We start from the raw sequence: 21,576 nt of genomic DNA on the forward strand, positions 1-21,576 counted from the left end.
CCTCTCTGCTGCAGGGCAGAAAAGAACACCTGCTGCTTTATAACAAAGGAGCATCTGCCCAGAACGTGGGGAATTCCCCAGTCGGACATCTCCCCCAAACTTCAGGGCACAAAATCATCCGTCTCATGCCATTTAAGGTACGGCTTACGCAACGGGACAAACAGCGGCACAGCACATTTAGCCTTTAGGCTGCAGGGGCCACGGGGAGGATTTTGGCTTCGGCCCGAGTCCTGACAGGCTCGGAGCTCTGCAGGCTTCGGCAAGTCGAGCTCAGGAACATTTCACAACATAAAGCTGAGGCAGAGTGGCCTTACATCATGGAAAAAACTGGATGAAAGTATGTTTGAGACAAGTTAAACCTCATTTGTGTAACACATTATGCATTTCCACTTTATCTTCTCTAAAAAAATAAATGCATGAAGGTGAAAGAAGAATTTATTTAACAAGCGTTCAAACCTCCAACGAGCATTATCTGTACATCTTATCTGTTATGTGCCACAGAGTCAGTGAGTGGGAACTGTACGTATTTTGAAAAGACAAGAACAAGTTTTCAGTTAGACTGACCGTGAACCTGTGTTTGTGTAAAGATGTTTTAGAACAAAGTGCTAAACGCCTGATATGACAGATGCGTTCCTTAAACTACACACTGGAGAGTTTTTGGTCTTCAAAGACTTTTTATATGTTGGTGCAGCGTCTGCAGTGATCCGTTTTGGTGAAGAGAGCTGAACGTGGAAGTGACGCTTTGAGTTACCAGTCGATTTCTTTCCCACCATCTATGGCCTCGAACTGGGTGTAGAAGGAAAGATCGCTGACAAGTGGTGGAAATGATCTTTCTTTGAAGGTCGTCTGGGTTCAGACTTAGAGATAAGGTGAAGAGCTCAGTCGTTCAGGAAGGCTTAGTAACGCTGCTACTCCTCCACACTGAAATGAGGCTCAGGTGATTCTCATTCTCATTAGGATGTCTCCTGGACAACTTCCAGGTGAGGCATCTCTGGCATGCACACCTTGGATGAAACCCCGGAGCGCACACATAACATGCTTGAGAAACTTCGTCTTTTAGTTGGCTTGGGAATACCTTACTGTGCTACCTGCGGGAAGCCTGAGCATCTCTGCTCAGACTACGGCCCTGTGACGTGGACCCAGATGGATGTTTACATTAAACACATAAGAAAATTTCATTTTTGAGGTCAACTCAGTGCAAATGTCCACCCTGTCTAAAGTAAATGAAAGTGGAGACAGCGTCCACAAACTCACTACTTTTGAGAGAGAGGGAAAAAAAAAAAAAAAAAAAAGTGTTGCACTGGGAAAGTCCAGCCTCATCCTTTAAACTTTCGTGTTCCCTCTTTGTGGGAAAACCTTCACAATGTTCAACTGCTGCTCACTAAATGGTGCCAGAGAATGTCACAATTACAAAAAAGTGGTGAGAGTTCAGCAAAAGGTGATAGGAAAGGTGTTAAATCCTCCAGCAAAATGAGAGAAACTGCAAAATCAGATAATTCTCTTCACATTGAATAACTCACATGACTCTAATAAAAAAAAAAAGATTATAACAGCTTAAAGAAGCAGGATTTCCAAAGCTCGCACCTCTAGGCTTAACCTCTACCCCTTTAAAAACTGAGCAGTGACAACCAGATCATCACAGATGATGTAATCTGAGGGCGGGTAAGGGGCAAATCTGAGAGTCTGAGTCAGGAGTGAGTTCAATAATTAATAATGCACATTATGGTTAAGAAAGAACTGAATCATCTGCTGTGAACAGGAAAACACACCAACACTCAGGCCCTAAGCGGGGCGTTAAGAACAGAAACGAATCACAACAAAGGAAACAGTCATCTTCATAAGAATGGATCTATTCCCCCGGGTGGATTAGCTTCCACAGACCGGAGGTGCAGCTTTGTGGATGAAGGGGAGGATGAGGAGGAGGGGGGTCCGAGACTGGTTTGCATGCATGTGTGTGCATGAGGGGTTGAGTGGCATGTAAACAAGCATACGAGGCCAGGTTGTGTCTCGAAAGGCTGGATCAGTGGGCCAGACAAAGAATCTGATGCTAATCCTGATACTATTAAAGCTCCTAAACAGACAGACCGAGCGAGCTTCAGTTCCCCTCATGACCCCACCTCACACACCCAGAGTCTACCAGAGACAACGACTTCTTCTTACACTAAGACTTACCCAAACAAAGAGCAGGAAGGCACCTGCGGCATCAGTTAACACCCTTTAAAGGTGTTAATATACCCAGTTCAAGCCACACAATAACACTGTTTTTAAAGTGAGCTGACACAGTTGAAAGGAGCTACTGATAAAGTCCATAAAGTGGACTCTGAGAAGCCTTAAAAGGCCCCTTTCAGCTGCTGCGCAAACATCCTCGTCCAACACAGAAGTCAATAAAATAACAAGCAGGGAAAGTAAAAGTGGAGACTGTCTCAGAGCCAAACAAAGAAAGCCACAAACACCATATGTCATAGCTACCTCTCGCGAAGACAAATGAAGAGGGAGGACAAAAAAGCCACAGAGGATGAGGAGTCGGCGGCGAGACCGAGGGGAAGGCGGTTCTCACGGAGTTTGATCGTGTGTTTGAATCCAGCACCGGCAAGACCTGCAGCTCCAGAGCGGGGAGGCACAGACTGTGGCTTATCGCAGGGGAGATGTGGGGTAGGACCCTCTGGAGATGGCTTTAGGGGAGGGGGAGGAGGATGAAGGGCAGGGTGGGTGGGAATATTCGAGGCGACAAGGAGCAGGTGTTCCTAGGGGGTGCTGCTCAAAGAGGGGTGTGGTCGGATGAAGGTGGGGATGATGACGGGAGTGTGCCGTGGTTTTACAGATGGTCTTTCTTTCTTTTCTTTTTTTTCTTGTTTAAGTGTTTCACGGCCCCCCAGCATCAGAATAAAGCTTTGGGCCTACAGAGAGGAGCAATGTGGGGCAGGAGGGAGGCGGAGAAGCAGCAGCTGGTGCAGTAAGGGGGGTGACTCAGGGAGGATAGGGAGGCTGGGGCTGAGCTGGGCTGTGTGGGAGGGAGGAGGGGTGAGGGTCAATTAATTTCAGAGTGCATCGAGTCGGCCCAGAGAGGGAAGTGGATGTAGAGGGGGGTGTTTACATAAGAGCTGGAGGAATAAACGCAGACAAACTCTTTACCGATCTGTTAGTGCGTTTAGCTTTTAGCTCAGAGAGGCCAATGTGAGCATGCTCACAGTGATGATGCTAACGTGCGTCACACAGACGACGATGAGGCTGGAGAAAGTCGATTTTGTTTGAGTAAATCTTCCTAAATATCCCCCAAATTATAGGTAGTGAATATCGATTCTGTTACTAAAGATGGTATAAAAAAAAAAATAGGCGGAAACACCGTGATGTCACATATTGGCTAATTAAATCTCAGACTCAAAACTAGTGACCGAGCCCATAAAAATCATCAGGAAAATATTTACAGGGGTTAAATAAAATAATGAAAGCAATTCCACACTGGCTTCATTTGTCAGATCCCAAAGCTACGTCTGTCTGTCACACCATCTAGGACTCCTAGTAATTCACACGATGGTGATATTTTTTGCTAATGTGTGTCCACAGTTGGACAAATGCAGAGGTTTTTTCCATTTTATTATTAGGCATCCCCACCCCTTTGATATGAGGCATAAAGCAAGCAGCAGCAGACAATTTCTACAAAAATCAGCCTGCATTAGCAGAATGCTAGGACATGCATCAGGTTTTAATTAAATTCAGACTCATTTACTGGTAAATGGAGTGGTACTTATAGAGTTAAGCACTTAAAGCACACGGTTTTATCTACGCCCATGTGTTCAAACATCCACTCACACCGATTCATAAGGGGCAACTCCAAGAAAACTTCAGCATGCAGAATGAAGGAGTCGATTGATTGGCAGACAATACCATATTTGCAAAAACAAACTTATCGTGCATCAATTTACGCAGAAAAAGTACTAAATACTAATTTTCGCTGAGGACCACCTCATGTGCAAACATCACAACATCAAATTTCAGCTAATAGTATAGCAGTACTAAAAACAAACCAAAGGAAAGTTAGGTCCAAGATAAAGAGCGCTTAGCATCTCCATAATGATCTGAGATTTATCCGAAATGAATCCAAACTTGCCAATATAAGCTGTCTTATCACTTGGGGACTTTCCGAGTCCAGGAGCATTGGGATTACTCATTTTGCTGCTTGTTTGAAACACTTTGTGGAAAATACACCACACGTCATGCTTGGCCGAACAGCCAAGTTTTTGTTGCTTTTACACTTTTCCTATGTCAGCGCCAGTCAGCACACAGTGGAAATTTATAATATATGTACTTAAAAAAATAAAGTAACACTTTTAAGACTGTAAAAGGAGAGATTATGATGATTTTGACCTGGACCTGAATGCTTAAGTGCAAAACTGACATTTTGGTGTCCGGAGAACACATTTTGGTCAAAGCTTTAGTGATTGCTGATATCAGTCCATGATTTCATACCAAATATATTCAGTAGTTGTTATGAAAATGCTCATGACAGTGTGAGAAAAAGCCAGGGGACATTAGAGGTATTAGACCATTCACCTCAAAGGAATTGCCATCCGAGATAACATGACTTCAAAGAAAAGAAGGGTGGAGGTCTTTGATGGGTGGCAGTGAGGGTTAAGAGAGAAAACGGGGGCGAGGTGGAGCTGAGGAGCAGAGAGTGGAGCACAAGGGTGATTGATGAGGTGGGGAGGGGAGGCGGAGAGCTTTGACGGCCTTGGGGGGAGACTGTCTGACGAGGCTCAGAGTGCAGATCAGCTGTCTGCAGTCATGAGTCTGCCAGCCTGCTGCACCATGACATCATCTGCCCCGTGAAGGGGAGCTCAACAAAGAAGCAGAGAGCCCGCCTCGGCCCTACAGTGGAGCCTATTGTACAAGCCCCGGACACTGTGTCTACAGAACTGTATAGATCCTGTATTTCAGCTCGAGGATTTCCCCAAACAAGCCCTCCTTTGGAAGGACAACTATGCAGCGAGCAATAAAAAGACTCCTTCCCTCCAGCTCCTTCATCTCACTTTTTAAAAGCCCACATAGGAGGCGGGTGTGGAGAGGAGAGTGGCGGATTTCTTTGTTTAAACGCCACGTTTTACTGCACGTTTCTTCATCCCATGTTTCCTTACAACCCCTTCTTTGTCCTTTGTTAACAAAAAAAAAAAAAAGTTTCCATGAAGAATCAGACTCTTAAGCCAAAACTGAGAGAGTCAATCCTGCTCAGCATTATCTGTGCATCTTCCTCCTCTGTGCCACATTAAGACCTTAATATCCAGGTGCCATTAATTTGTATTAATGGCACCTGGATATTAATTTAATCTCTTCCTGGACTGAAAACCAAAGCTGCACTTCCTCAAATTGCCACTTGAAGGTGGAGTTCATCCCCACTGACCTACATTATAAAATGTCCAATTTCACAACAGAATTAGAATCAGTATATGGAAGCACCTTAAAGCAGCGGTCCCTAACACCGGGCCTCGGACTGGTACCAGTGCATGAATCGTTAGGTACCAGGCCGCGAGAGTTGAGGCTCGGGTATGAAATTTATGGTTTTTAATCTTTTTTTTTTATCGTTTTTAATCGTCAACTCTGTTTCCCTGGATCTTTTCCCGTGTGTTTGAAATAAATCTTCGTTTTTTTGGTACCGGTACTGGTTTTAATTTGTTGTATTTATCCGCGACACCTTAAAGACCAGTCTGTGAAAATATTGTCGGACATAAGCAGTTTGGGGACCGCTGCTTTAAAGCATGTTAGCATCAGCTGAAAACTGAGCCGTCCACCTGCTCCTCCAAACATTGGGAGCAGCATGAACACGAAAGCTGAAACTTGAGAGAGAAAAAAAAAAAGAAGAGCAAACACATGGAGATAAAGGGAAGGAAAAACTGGAAGAAACCTCGGGAAGAACCAAGCCTCTTGGGGTAACCAAGATGACAAGAAATAAACCAAAGAAAGCCAACAAATTCACCATTTTCACCTTTTTGTCAACAGTTTATCCTTTCTGGCCTAATGACAATTTATACATTTGTAACATTTTTAAATACTGAGGTCTTCTTCCCACTGAGCACCACAAACATCAAACAATCAAATTTAATAATAGAAAAATTGAACCTCTGTCAAAACTGAGTGAAAGTGAATCAACAGTAAGTGGAGTTGTTGATTTTGTAGGACTGAGAAGAACTGCAGAGCACACGTCTTTCACTGGGTCCCATTATTAACGCCCATTTTATTGTTATGCTGATGACTCACTTATTTTCCCAGTAATCTAAATCAAATCTTATCTCATCTCTCTGATATTTAGAGCCAGATGTCTCAAAATTTCCTATGTCCTGGTGTATTTGCCCCCCCGGGAGCTGGACACAGCTTTTATTTCCAAGTAAGCCGTTTAATCATACCGTGTCTAAATGAATTTTTTCCTCCCTTTCTAGTGGCGTTCTTGAGAAGGTCATACATGCTTTCATTTCCACATCTTTATTAATAAATATTATGTGGTCATGTCTTAAATATTTAACTCACCACTATTAAAGCACTCATTAGCTCACACATATGAAGTTTTTTTTCCATATTTAGTGTCTAATCACCACATTTTTAATTACTGTTCCAGTTTGTAATGAGCCCTTTAACTAGAAGTGTTTTTGTTATATTAGTATTTTTATTATTTTAACCGTTTTTTGTCTTTTTTAGTATTTGTATTTTAGAATTTCTAACTATTACTTTTATTATTGCTGGTGTATTTATAAGTGGTCATGTTTATTTCAGTATTTTTACATTTACATAACTGGGAGGTCACGGTAGTTAAAGGCTAAACCCCAAATTTAAATTTGTAAAGCACATCGAGTTCGGACTCATCAGTCCACCTCTGAAAGCCTCACAGTGGCTCGTCATAAAATGGTCGCTCTCTATTGAGGAAACAGCGTGGCTCTTGTTAATGTGCCACACTTTGGAGTACGAGCACTTTTCATTTTACACGCCTTGAGCTGATGCATGACTGGACGTCAAATTCCTCGACTTTTATGCTCCACAAACAACAATTAGCTGCCTCGGGGAGCACGAAGCAGAGATCTCTCAGGGATCTTTGCAGAGAGAAATGTGCGAGTCAGCTGAGTGTGTGTTTCTTTTAAAGGAGGAGGATGTGAAGTGGGGCTACACCATGTGACTATCAGCATGACGGCACTGGGGGGGATCTGACTTCTTTGAGAACAAGTGGACAGTTTTAGGAAGCCCAGACTACTAACTTATCTTCTCAATTTCTGATTCATTTTAATGTATGATGCTTCATCAGAGGAAGGCACACGAAGCTAAACTAGGTACTCATGAAGATTTTATTCCACAGCTTACTCTACTTACAAAGTTTCTATATTAAGACTGAAAATAAAAATATATTTCACTGAAACAGAAACGCCTAAAAGTTGAAATGAGGACAAACTCACAGAGAAGCAGTACTTGCCTTTTCTGGGCTTTCTCCTTTCTCGAACATCATCTTGAGGCTGTTGAGGGGGATGCTGGGCTTCTCGCACTCGGGCACTTCAGCTGCCGATGCCGCCGCTCCCTCCTGCTCCTCTGAATCTCTGCTGGGCTTCGCCTCCATGTCCGTCATGTCCTGGCTGGTCTCTCTGGTTACTCTGTGAACCTGGATCTCTGTATCCTGGTCCTGTGAGAGTACTGTAGTTTTTAGGGAGTCTTGCTGAAGCTTGATTTGGGATGAAGGTGCAGATCTGGAGCCTGGTAACGTGCTGACTGGAGTCAGAGGGGCCTGAGATTGGGATCTCTGGATGGACGGCGGTTCCTGCTGTTGCTGCTGCTCCCAGCGTTTCTTTAAAGCACTCAGGTTCCCGCCACACAGTGTCGAGGGTAGAGCTTCCACAACCTGAACAGGAAACAGTCACTCGGTTAAATTTTTTACCTCTGTAGCATCAAAGGTGAAACAGTTTTATAACTGTTAGTTTCAATAAATCTTAAGACTCTTTATCTCAATGTCAATTTAATTAACACCATCTAGGTTCATTTTCCTCCCATCCTCAAAAAACAAAACAAGATATGGACATAAAAATATTGGATATGCAAAGACTGAAACATATTTCCAAACAATACAGAGCATTTCTGATTATACATCCAAAACCTTTCTGCTGTCATATTTTGTTTGTGTGTCAGGAAACAAGAAAAGATTCATATCTGAAAAGACAACTCGATGTGGGTCAGATGCACAAGTCTGTAATGCGCTGCAGTGCAAGTGCAGTTTTCTGTTATTGTAAGAAAGTCCTGGGGAAAAAAAAGTCATCTGATGGTAAGCTTCAAGTGTAATTTTTGTCCAGATAACCATTCAAAACAAGTGTAGCATCACATTTTTAGAGGGAGTACACGCTAGAATACGTCTGATGTTTGTGCAAATTAATCAACTGTTAAATCACCTGACGAGTTTGGCTTTAAGCCTCCAGGTCACAAGAGCCTAAAAAACTGATTTAAGCATAAAAAGTCTATTAATTTATATTATTTACTGAAAAATGTCACAAAAAACAAATATAGACTCTATATGTTAAGAATCTTGAATCAGAAAACCTGTTGAGTGTCTGCTTAAAAATGAATCAGCAGTAAAGATGTTTCCACTCAGTAAATAAATCACCCAATGAGCTGGACTTTAATGCACGAGAATGAAGAGATACAAGAACTACAAGAACCTGGGACTGACCCGGAGAACTGTAAAACATGTCCTGCACACACACTGCTGGACTTTCTGTTGTTTTGGTCATTTATGACTCAGATGCTTCGTTTATCTATGACGGTTGTTCTAAACACGAGTTAGTCCAGCTCTTATCTGTCATTTCAGACGTTTTTATCGTCACTTTGGGCACCAAGTATCTGCCTTCAGGCTTCTGCAGCAGGAAATCTTAATACTCCATGGTTCACTGCAAAACATTACAATGCAATCTAATTAAAGTCTGCATGCATACATTTCACAAAACCTCCCATCCATGCCTTGCTGGTTAACTTTGAGAGTTAACCAGCTCTAGTTTTGTGTATCGTGCAGATGCAATGAGATGAAAAGGTTGCTGGGTGAAGAATTCAAACACAGCAGAGACCACAGAGAAGATAACCCTCATTTTTACTGCCAACCACACAAACAATCACACAACAAACTATGATGACTCACAATTTCTGAGGCTCTGGCAGAGGAGACTCCCACTGAGGGATGCTAGCTGCTCTCAGTCTGTTTTTAGTTTAGTCAATAAATTCCATCAATGCTGGACACACGCCACTTTGACTCTCCGATTTCTGAATGACGCTAAAAACATTTAAACTAAATCAAACAGCATCTGCACTGACATTAAACTACATGTTCGCATTCTTGCAAGCAGAGTGTGCACAGTCTGAGCTAGGTAACAAAAGGAAAAGACATGAAAAGGAAACAGGAAGTCCTGCATGAAAGACAAAAGAGCCGTGAGTTGCTCTGCATGCGCATCTATAAACCTGGAGCTGAAAAGAAAGCTAGAAAAACTTTTTTCCTTTTGTGTGTGTGTGTGTGTGTGTGTCAAAAACCTGAGTGTGAGGCAGACGACCTGGCTGTCCGGTTGAAAATGCTGTGAAAGTGTGTGTGTGCTGGTGTCTGCTGACCGGCTGGAAGTGCTACAGGCTGTCCCAGATGTGAGAGGCTTGAGAAGTGATCAGAATGAAGCAGAATGAAGCAACTAGCCCACCCCCCCTTTCTATGACACAGAGGAAAGGAAGGAGGGAAGGAAGGAGAGGGAGTGAAGGGGGCGAAGGGTGAGGGGGCGGGGAGGTAAGGAAGGAGGGAGAGAAAATCAGAAACAGACAGTCGATGAGGGAAAGGAGGGAAAATAAAGACAGGAAATGTGAAAAAGGTAAAGGGGAGGGAGGTGGAAACCTTAAAAAATAAAAACTCTCACAAAGAACTGCACAGAGCCTGAACCTGGATAAATACCAATCTCCTGATAAGCCTCCCGGGCTGGTATCTACATCTGATGTTTAGTTTAGAGATTGGATTTGATAGGAACACCTTTAGCTCCAGTCTTCCTCTCAGGAAATGAGGGATTGCCAGAGAAATTCGACAGAACTGCCATTCAGCATTTACACGAACAACAACAACAGATTTGACACCCTGAGAAGTTTGACGTGGGGAAGGAATGCAAGATTGTCTTTAATGATGAGATGTTTTGCAACCTGGTAGAAAATACCAGGGAGAGGGGGCGGGGTTTGGGCTTTACAAGGCAACTTCAGGTTTAAGCTCAAGTTTTCAGGGTTAGGAAGGTGTGAGAGAGGAGATCAGCAAAACCCACCACCTACGGACTGATCACTTCTCTGGACCTCATCGCACAGGAGGGTCTAAGGTTTTAGAGGCAGCAGAGTTTTCTTTGTATTGATGAGGCTCAACAAGAAAACTTTGCTTATATAAATCCTCTGGCTGCACGTAGTTATAAAGCAGTTTCACAGTCGTGGCCCTAACATAGTGACCATGTAGTTGGATCCACTTTTCTGATACTGTTTACAAGAACTTTAAAACAAAAACAGAAAAAAAAAAAGACCAGGTAGCTCAAACCAAAGTCTTGCAGAACTAACCCACATGATATACACAGTAACTGAGACCTGCTGTAAAAAGTGGCTCTGATTTGATATTTAATGAGCCTTTAATTTGGTTAAGAAGTAAACTCAAAGCAAAGAGTGACCGGCGTATAAAGCCGCCCGTTTAACCTGAAGCTACGTCCACAGTTACATCTGTGTTTTCCACTTTACTTTCTAAAAAAAAAACATCCCACCTACAAGGATACATTGTGAAAAATAGCTCCATCCACATCTAAACAAAAATTACAAAGCAACAGGTGATGATTTAACCAACTCTACAGAAATGTTGGCCAATCAGAAGCCTAGTTTAATTCTATTTTCTTTATATAGTGACAAATCATGACGACAGCAGCATCAAAGCTGAGCAAGAAAATATTATCAGGCCAACTAAGACAGCTGAGAGGGGAAGAAGTGAGTGATGTTTGGACAGGCAGTGTGGTGCTACTACTACAACAACAACAACACGTGTGCGTTTGTGAGAAAGCATGTACAAACTGCAGATAATAAGATTAACAGAAACAATATTTGGTTCACATCCACCACTACAGAAAATGCCCTTACACTAAAGAGACATACACCTCTAATGCTGCAAGAACAAAAAATGTCAGAGTTACTTAGAAGGTTTTTACTTTTTACTTCATTTTCAATGACTTAAAAGAAACAAAGGGGTCAAAAGTGTAGAAAAGGCTTCCCGTGTGTGGAAAGGGCCCGAGTCACCACGCTGACCAGGTGTGACGGAGGCTCCTTGTTATCAGTGCAGCAGAACAGCTGATGCCCAAAGCGATAACAGAATAATTTCACTGCTGGAGCTTGCTGCATGCTGGAGATGTTTCCAAGATTATCGTCTCCAAGCAGTTATTTGAGTCTCCGCCAGACTGAGAGCAGTTTAGGGTTTATATTTTAACACTGCATTTGAAAGGCCAAATATTATCCTTTCAACTGCTCTGTTATTAGCTGACAGCTGGAGTTCCCTTAATAAGGCTTTTAATCAGCTTTCAGAATGAGTCACATTACTACAGTCGAGATTTCCACACAGAAACGGAGTAAACAAAGAGCAAGTGAGGTCACTGAACTCCAAATTCTGAGAGAGAACGAGGGTTTGGTCTGTGCATGTCCACATAGTTTTTGGGAAAATGTTAAGAAATGATGCAGCAGAGCATGTGGGTCTACGCAGTAGTTTATACTCGTATGAATATGGGGAATGAGATGCTGCTGATGGGTGAAGTTTTCCCCTCTGTGAATTAAAAATAGAAAGTGTCGAAGCTTTTCAGATTAAAAAATGTGGCACGTTTGGGATACAGGACTCACTGAATGGAGTTCGACTTCTGTGCGTCTGTGTTAACGGCAGCAGCAGCATTAATTAGCAGGTCTAAACATGGCAGCAGGCTGTGTTTTAATGATAGATACTGGTGGTTCTGGTGCAGGGACTACTAGGGTGGAGAGGGTGAAGCACTTTGTTTTTAATTCTGAAATTTAACTTGAGGCCAAGTATTGAGGCCATGATAGAAAACACTTCTTCCACCGCTGGGAAGCAACGAATCGTCACAGACATACAGGAGTGAATTTGAATGTACGCACCGTTTTCTTCTTCTCTATGCTGCCCTCTTCTGCTGCCATCTGGTACCTGTGGAGGACAAAAACTGCTTCAGATAAACAATAACTGAGAGGATGAGGCCCAGTGAGGAAGAAGCAGAACCGCTTCCCAGGAAATTCGTTAGAAAAAATAAATAAATGTTCCCGCTTCTCTCCAAAAACAATAAATTAGTTAATGTGTTAAAGTAAAACTGTTTGGAAAAACATCATCACGTGTCGTCTTGCAAAAAGTACACAGAGGGAGTGGATTCATTGTTTCAGAGTGAAACAGATTTTATTGGCCAGGTTTTAGTTAAGATAAAGTATTTTAATTGATTGAAGATTCATTTCCTGTTTTGTTTCTGAGACCCCGATAACCAGCAGGAATTTACAAGTCTGGATGGCAGCAAAAAGTATGTGACTTGTATACATTAATATAAGCCATCAATTAATAACCCACAACTAATCCTTTCAACAGAGCAAACATCATCACACAATTAGTGAAACTAATCATTTTCATCTTCTCATCATTTGCCCTGTTAAACAAAGGGAATTATGGTCCTTAATCTCTGTCTTATATTAATGTGTCTGCTGCTGAGAGGTTTACAAGTTTTAACAAGTGACTCGTTCTGCTTAATTTCTCATTTCTTGTGTGTGTCAGGAGAAAGTTGATTTGTTGACAAGCAGGCAAGAACAGGGAAAACAGTGGCAGCGGATTTCGCTGAAGTTCAAATAAAACATCAAATATGAATAACTGTGGTATGAAAAATACAAAATTCTCCACAGTCGACACTTTTTATTGTTCAACGCTTCAGATCTTCAGCCTCAGACTGGCTGCACCACACATTTTAGCCCCAAACTGACAACAAACACAGCCAGTTCGTAGCTGAACCACTGCTGTCCTTCACAGGTGTTTCTACCCGGAGACAAAAATCATGTTTGGGACAGTGAGTCCAAATTAAGTTTGGCTCAAAGCCTCTCAGCTGTGCTGAGGAAACATTAACACTAATAAGCCAGATGTGGCTGTTTCTGCACAGAGCCAACAGCAAAAAGAGACATTGTATCTAATCAATGAGGACAACAGCCAGCTTTAAAGACCGACTCTTGAGTCTTGCACTGAATATTTAAGTTTTGCTAACAGAACCTAAATACTAGATTTTACATTGCTGGTTATGTGGGTTTGTTTGTTTTTCCACTCCTACTTGGTAAGGAAAAAAAAAATGAGACACTGCAAACATTTATGGAGAAATGATAATGCCACCATAGACTTAATTTGGATGACATTCTTCATTTCCAGCTGCCAAGATAATATGATAGCTCATGTAATATGAACTTTTGCTTTCAAATCGAGGCAGGTGGTCGGACTTATTCCCAAGTGGGTCTCCTCCGCCTGCTGCAGAGCAGATTTCAGGTTTCATTTACCTGCCAACCCCTGATTATGTTCATTTTTGTCGTCATGGCTCTTGCAAATAGTGAAGTTCATTCGCATGAAGATTGTCAACAACTGGTAAATGCACTCACTTCCTTATCTGATCTGTGTCTACAGTGTCTTCTTTTTCTTTTGACCCACTGCACACACAAAGGGCAGCTCTAACCAAAAGCTTCTCCCATTTCAGCTGATCAGCAGTTTTCTTCATGTAAATTTACACCAGCAGCATGATGGAAAACCATCTCAGGAGGTTGTCGTAAAGAGTGACCCTGCAAGGTCTCCTGTCTTTAGATGTGAGAGGGCTGCAGAGTTCAATGGCTTAAAAGTTTGTTTTTGTGCATAGTAAGGATAAGTGTTAAATACACAATTAATGTTAATCAGGAAGAAAAACACAAAAACCTGCATATTCCCCACCAACTGACAGACTACTACTATCACCTAGTGGTCAAGTTGATCAACTACCGTGCATTGTCTCATTTTCCAAGTTAGTCACTTGATATGCGGTAAAGGGGGATGCCCCGAATGGTGAGGGGCCTCCATAAAGGATCTGATCCTGTTTTACTCTGTAAAGTCTGAAAACCAGACAGGATGAGTGAAACTGGAGCAATTCGTAAAAGGTCGACAATGTGATAGTCACATCTTTCAAGAAAACGGGAAACTGAGAAAAGCTGAATGGCAAGAAAACGTTGAGAGGAAACCTATGACCTAATTTGTGCTCATGACGAGAGCAGAAAACTCTGAAGTGTAAAAAGTCAAGACAGATCTGCTGAGTGGCTGCTGGTAAATTATTAAACTTAAGGTTGGACTTACTTGGAGAAGCGCTCTGCGATGGCGGTGTTTTTACCCCGGGCAGAGACGATTGACAGCTCTTTGGCGGTGACCCTGAGCGACTGGGATGCCCACTGCCTGCGGCTGAACGGTGCAACGGAGGCCATGTTTGCTGTAGGTCTGAGTGATCGGTCTGCCTGTCAGCTTTCCAGGAACACAAGTCGTACCTCTGAGAGGAGGGGACACAAATAGAAGGAGCACCTTCAGCCAATTAAACACTGAGCTAAGGCAAACGAGCGCGTCGTCTGGTGCCAGCTTTGCTTCCTTTCGCCACTCTAAATCAAGCTCAGAGGAACACCCTTCCTGTGCATTCAAATTTTTATGACACTCATCTCATGGTGCTAAAAACAGTCTGGGTCTGAGCATTTAAATACAGGCTTTTATATCAAGGGAAGCAGTTTGTTCATGTGTAAAACTTCACACAGAATCAATACATTTTGTCACACTGCACAGCTGGTCCATGTTACCACTGCAGCACGGAGCGGCCTCTGCATCTGAGTCAGAAAGTCAATAGACCGCGTCACACAGCCATTGACCATCTGTTCCCTGCTCTGACTGAACGCCAGGGGCGACTACCAGCAGACAAAAAACAACCGATACGCCTGCAATACAAAAAAAAAAAAAAAAAAAAAAAAAAAAAAAAAAAAAAAAAACCCCTCTTGTACACACTCTCCCTTTCACAGGAAACAGACACACACGTCTATACCTGCTTGCCTCTTCTGCAACATCACAGCCTGAAGGCCGTGGGCATGTGACTGCATGCAGCCGTAACAGCACCTCACCGCTAATAACAGTCATCCGAGAGAGCTATCCATGCTCTGGATGAATGAAAGAATGAGACTGGTGACGCAGCCCCCTTGGGGGTCTCTACATCACTCAACAGGTGGACTATAGTGGGATGTTGCCACATTAGGAAAGGTTTGTGCATTACTGCAACACTGTTGAGTGTAACTGGAACTGTTAAGCAACACCCAAAGAAACCTGGGATTTGTATATAAACACTAAGGGACACTAGGCTCAACTCACTATAAAAGAAATTAGAGGTAAATGGTACCACCTTTACAGACAGACACAAACAACCTGCCCGAAACCACATTATGAACCAGTATAAATACATAAATTCACGAGATGTTCATACCAAATTTGTTTTACAAGTTCCAAGTGAAAGAAAACTGAAGGCCCTTTTCAGTTGTAGACGCATTTATATAAGTGAAGACAGGAGTTAGTGAGACTCCATCACTGTCCTCCTGCTGCTACAACTGGTGCAGGTGCTCCAAGATGCAACAATGGGATGTGGGTAATTATCATTTTCATTCCCAAATCAGCTTAGACTTAAAAACCTGTCGGAATTCAGCAGTGACTGCTTGGGTCATGCCTGGCCCATCCCATAATACTGATACAGCGTGCATCGTTTCCAATCATCCAAAAACCCATTCAGGTTCAAACCATCAAACTTGTGACATCATTACCAAAACATGAGTCACCTGTTGCTTCTTATTTAGAATCACTTGTTTCATTTCCCCAGTCATTATAAACTAAGAACTTTCCTACATTTAATGATTCAATGATTCAGATCTTATGCTAATATTAACAAATAATTAGATTAATAATTAAACCAAAATAAAAAAAAAATGTCACATAAATGAAATGAACAAATGTAGGGCAGCTTAAATATGGCAAAAACCCACCAATCACATTGATTTTGGTCAATATTAAAATAACAGTAATGAAAAAAAAAAAAAAAAAAAAGAGCTTTATTAAACTGACAAAAGAAAAAAAATATTGATGATTAAGTGAATTTCCAGTAACTTTGATTATAATTCTCTGATCTAACCTTGACACAGTCTGGTGTGAGGCGATTTAGACTTCTGAATGAATACACTGAAACAATTCCACAGCACTACATTAAAAAGTCAGAAAAGTGAGGGCGACTATCAACCTGATTTAATTCAATTTTATTTATACAGCACTAAATCACAACAACAGTCACCTCAAGGTGCTTTATACTGTAATGTAGACCCAACAATAACAGGGTCGACCTTATTATGATGTCTTTAAATGTCATGTTTTGCCCAGCAGTGACTCGAAAACTCAAAGACACCCAACAAAACAGTCCAAAAGCAGCATCCCGCCACCCTACTGAGGTGATAACAGTCAAATGTTAAACCACTGGATTTAGTCTAGCCTGATGCTGCAGTCACGTCATGTGATCACAGCGCTCCCTGCTAAAATACAAATGAGGGGCGATAGCGACTCCAGAGCGTTTCAGGTCACCACTGCTGCTGCCAGATGACAAACAAAGCAGCTTGTAAAACAGAGGCGGCCCATGCAAAGCTGAACTTTAGCAATAAAAACAGTTGAGAACAAAAAAAAGAACAGAGTTAAACTGAGGTGAAAATAAGAGGGGGGCCAGATGTCTGACCTTAAACTTCACAAGTACAAAGACCACAGTGATGCTCGCCTTTAAATTTGATACAGAAAGTTGACACAGTTTAATCTGCCATTTTCCTTCCTAATCACTGAAATTGTAGAAAACTTCAGAACAAAAAAAGTTTTAAAATAAAACCACCAACCTGTGACTGTCTGCGTTTTGACTCAGCTGTTTCAGAAGCCCACTGCTTGAAAATTTCCTTCTCTTTTCACTTCCCAGCTGCTTTCATTCGTGCTTTTGAAAAGAAAGGGAAGTAGGAGGAGACTAACCACTCCTATTTAACTCCTCTCAGCCAATAAGAAGCAAGATTCACTTCCACCTGGCAGGTATGAGCTTCCCCTCCCCTGCTGATCAACAGCACTGTGTCAATGGCAGTATAAAGCAAACTGAAGGTATGTGAAACCAGCAAGGCTGTGGGTCGAACGACAAGGCAGACAAGCTAGAGGGAGGAGGGGGAGGAGGGGGGGGGTATTCCCACACTGGATTCCTGGAATCTGAGTGACTCCTGGCTGCCCACTTTCTCACAAGGTCAAGACATTAGAGGATGTGACTCATTCACATTACTCGCTGACTTCACCGAGGAGGAAAAGGAGTATGGAATGAAAAAAAGGAAGAGATGCATCAAAATAATAAAACGAAAAGGAGAAAGAAAAACAAACTAACATGAGTAGAAATGTTGTTTGGGAAGAAAACGATCTGCGTCTGCATCCAGCTGTCAGTCCAAGCAGCAACACCAATAACAAATAACTAAAGCTTGAACACAAACAGGAGCTGTGCACAGAGCAGCAGTGAGGCTGGAAAAGGCAGAAGACGCCTTTAATCTTCCTTCTGTAGATCTGGAGGTTTTAACACAGCAGTCTGTGGAAGCTGACTCACTTCTGCAGCCAGCCTCTGGTGGCCGTTTGAGGAACTGCAATTTCGGGTCTAGAGGATGGTTTAAAGAACTTTAGATTCAGGGAGTCTGAATGAGTGAAGACTTTGGGCTCTTCATCTTCCTCTACATGGTTTTTTGAATATTTTAGGGTTTTGGTAATACTAAGGGAGACTGTTGCCATTGGTGATTGCAACTGCTTTTTTTGCAGCAGGGGTTAATTTTTTGACACACTTGGTGTATATTGGAACCATTACTGGACGACCATTTTCATTATGGATTAATCTGCAATTGTAAACCAATTTATAATCTGTTTCTTCTCTAAAGTTTACAACAAAAAGTTCATCGAGACTTATTTTTGTCTGAGCATTGATCAATAAACAAAGATTGTCACGTTACTTTACATTTCCACTGAATTCATGACATCCTTTAAACTAATGTTTTCCAGCTTTGTTTGAAAAACGTGATTAGGAGACCTATTAGGGAGTAGAACATTACACAGAGGCCCTCTGGGATGATTAAACTTCATCCTCGTGGTGTCCCTAAAGACTTCCAGCTCCATCAGTGTCACTTCCTAACAGTGGGGCTAATCCCAAACACATGACGGATGTGGGTCTGACTTTGTCTTACCTTAGAAATTCCCAACAACTCCTGCATGTACGATTCTAGAGAAATTCAAAAGGTTACAAAGCTACTTTGATTTTCACCTGCTGAGACAGAAAACAATAGAATAATAATGACTTTAACATGCACGCAAACTTTCATTTTCAATTCACAGCACTAACAATGAAACAAGAAGATAAGGAAGTTATTTCAGGGAAGTCTCACTTCAACAAAATCCGTTTAGAACAATTGATCGCTGTCAGTTTTCCTATTTTACCTCTAAATAAACTCCAGCCTGCAGGCGAATGAAGGCCCTCGAGTGTATTCAATCATTTACCACTTTTAATTTTCTTCACCAGGAAGCTCAGAGCAGAGCCACAGATCCATTTCTCTCCAGCTTGTTCTACTTACAGTAACTCACTAAACTTTCCCAACACTGACAAACACAGCTGTTGTGAAGAAATGAAACCTCACTAATGGTATAAAACTGTAAACATGCACACACACACACAAAATCACAACTGCAAAGCAACCACAACACAGAAATGATGCATAAGTTGGGTATTTAAATTGCTACTCTGTCCTCAAAACGTTGAGGAGCCCTGCTCTTGGTAAATGTGGGCTAAAAAGAAAAGCATTTAGTCTTTATTATTACTAACACATGCCCATGCAACTGGTGTTTGTGCTGCTGGCAAACTGGTAATTAAAAATTAACCCATTTTTATGGCTTCCCTGCAATGCTGTATTCGGTTATCAAGTTGCCTAGATACTTCTTTACATCACATTATACGGACAAGAAACTGGAAAGACGAAAGGACTAGAAGACCTGGCGGTAGAATGAGGAAGCGCAGGTACTTATTCAAAGAAAGAGGTCAGCAAAGAAAATGTGGGAAAGGCCGGGAGATGAAAGCTTTAGACAGAAGTAGCTGAAGCTGAGCTAAGAAGAAAGGTGTAATAATTTAAACAACAAAAATAAAATTACATCAAAGCACTTTTTAAAAACTTCCAAAACGTCCATACGGGAAAGAACACGTGGCTCACCTGCAGTGAGGTTACTAAGCCTGAATCATTGCAGACTTTGTTAAGTCACTCCCACTCGATGTTGTAAACTTGGAAGGGTCATGCAAACAAAGAGTGACAGTCTTTGGGATCTTACCACAAAAACCACACACCTCATCGTAAACTGATGTTTTCTTCCATCCCTGCGTCAATGCAAAACATTGAAGAGTCATGAAAAAACATTGCACTTTTTGCATCACAACATATCTCTCCAACCTCTAAATGTAGACTTTTTCATCATTTAACAGTGAAAATTATGAACTTTGTGTACATGGGTATGATGCAGTACATATGGGAGCAGACAGAAGAAATATCTCGTCCAGGTGAGGAAAAAAAAAAAAAGTGAAAAATTCATGCCCAAACACAAATCGTTGTAGTGAAACTGCACTGTTTCTCCTGGCTAATACCAGAAAATTTTGACAAGTTTTTCCACAATAAAAGATTTTGTAAGACTAATGCGACACAAAATTACGTAAAGACATTGTTCTTAAAACTCTGAATCATTTGCCAGACAAGACAAGAGATCCAAAGACAACATCATGGACCGTATTGCCATTTCTGATAAAATGCCTCTCTAATTATCAACAGCAGACCCACAGAGCAGATTTAAGTCTGTCTGTGCTCAGTAACGCTCGATACCTTTACCTCACTGAGCACAGACGCAATCACAGAAATGTCACAGTGTCAGCAGACACACACTCCTCTTCAGATATGAAACCATCGCACAGATCAGCGTCTGTGTTGTGACTCAGCGTGTCATTAGGAAAGAGAAAAGATGACTGCAGTCTTTTATTAATCAGAAACCAGTTTAAACGCGTCACAAGACACAGACGTCCTCCCAGATGAGGATCCTGTCTGATCCAGCTTCAGTTTGTCATTTATCCTGATGATCTGATCATCGATGAGCCTCCTGTCACTACTGCTTTATTCAGATTGCTGCATTCAGAGAGGAAGAAACCTCCCCTTCCCATCATGTTATAATATCTACAGCCTCAATAGGACTTAGCAGGGCAATTTTTCCCCACAGGGTCACATGAGAAACTGGGACTGCTGTGAAGTCTGCACCAGTACCCTGAACTCAATTCTGCTCAGTGTTGATTTTATTTCTTTACAAAAGGTTGCTGGTGCAGCCCTCCCCACAGTCGAGTAGATGTTACACATTAAAACAACCTTTTTCATGACATGAGAAAAACCATAAACAGCAGCCTGATGTTTCACTGGCTCTGGAGGAACTTTGTAGAGACTGAAAATATCCTTTTATGCAATTTATGCCGAGAAATCAAACCAAACTGACAGCGCTTTGTAATTGCGCCACATTCGAGCTAACTGAAATATTTTCCACATGTTCGCTTCAGTTTATTATTCCAAAAAAGAAAAAAACTGTGTTCTTTATCACATTGATCATTGTTTTATAGTCCAAACATTAGGAAACATCTTTACAAAACCCTGTTTGGGTGCAATCAGATTGTCACAAAATCTTATGTTAATATCAATTTCATATGATACAAATCTGTTTCCATAGATTTGTTTATTCTGAGTTTATTTTATCACCTCTGAAATAATGTTTTGTGTTGCTATCGCTCTTTTGAGTTTATTAATTTTTAACTGGACAGGTGAAGCTGATTTAAGACAATTTGACATGAAAAGGAGGACACACAATTTTAGAAATCCTGAATGTGTGTTTTTATCTCATTATCATCATTAACTGATAGTTATCATTAAGAATACAGAAGCTAGAATATTTTTAAATTCCACTGTCACGTGTCCTGGTGTCACGAGGAGCTATGGATATGGTTCACATCCAGCAGATAATATCTAGAACCACATAAGCCAATCTCCTGGTCGACCCGACCTAACATTTCCCACAACACCAGCTGGTTAGCTTAGGTAAGACAGGTTGTCTTCCCAGGACCTTGAAACAGGTACAGCTCAGGTGAAAACTGACTCACAGGTCTGTCTGGACATGAAGCAGCTCGGTGTTTCAGTCCTGTTTACGCACGTTTCCTGCTGACTCATTTGCTTCGTCTGCACTATTTTTTTTTCCTCTTTGTAATTTCTCACACTCACCTGAGATTCTACGGGAACTCTTTTCAGGAACTCACTCTCACCTGAGCCTCAGGGACCGCTCACATTTCACAAAAGGCGCAACAAAGCTTCAATTAACCCAGTTTTCATCCGCGCTAATTGGCTGAATAGTATCGTTCCGCC

The 21,576-nt window shown here is 41.8% G+C and overlaps 1 protein-coding gene across 2 annotated transcripts in view; it reads right to left on the minus strand.

The window, feature by feature from the left end:
* lima1a (LIM domain and actin binding 1a) overlaps nucleotides 1-21,576 on the minus strand; it is a 28,271-nt gene extending 6,695 nt beyond the window's left edge. Inside the window, exons 1-4 of one of the 2 annotated variants that reach the window (XM_004560244.4) lie at nucleotides 21,436-21,576; nucleotides 14,387-14,573; nucleotides 12,154-12,199; nucleotides 7,448-7,867 (exon numbers count right to left, since the gene is read on the minus strand). In XM_004560244.4, coding sequence (XP_004560301.1) covers nucleotides 7,448-7,867; nucleotides 12,154-12,199; nucleotides 14,387-14,511 — 591 coding nt within the window. In that variant the 5' untranslated portion in view covers nucleotides 14,512-14,573; nucleotides 21,436-21,576. Of the gene's footprint in view, nucleotides 1-7,447; nucleotides 7,868-12,153; nucleotides 12,200-14,386; nucleotides 14,574-16,977; nucleotides 17,173-21,435 lie in introns of those variants that run through there. The other variant, XM_004560245.5, reaches the window with a different exon arrangement.

Source organism: Maylandia zebra, linkage group LG20 (assembly GCF_041146795.1).
Source record: "Maylandia zebra isolate NMK-2024a linkage group LG20, Mzebra_GT3a, whole genome shotgun sequence".
Taxonomy (NCBI): domain Eukaryota; kingdom Metazoa; phylum Chordata; class Actinopteri; order Cichliformes; family Cichlidae; genus Maylandia; species Maylandia zebra.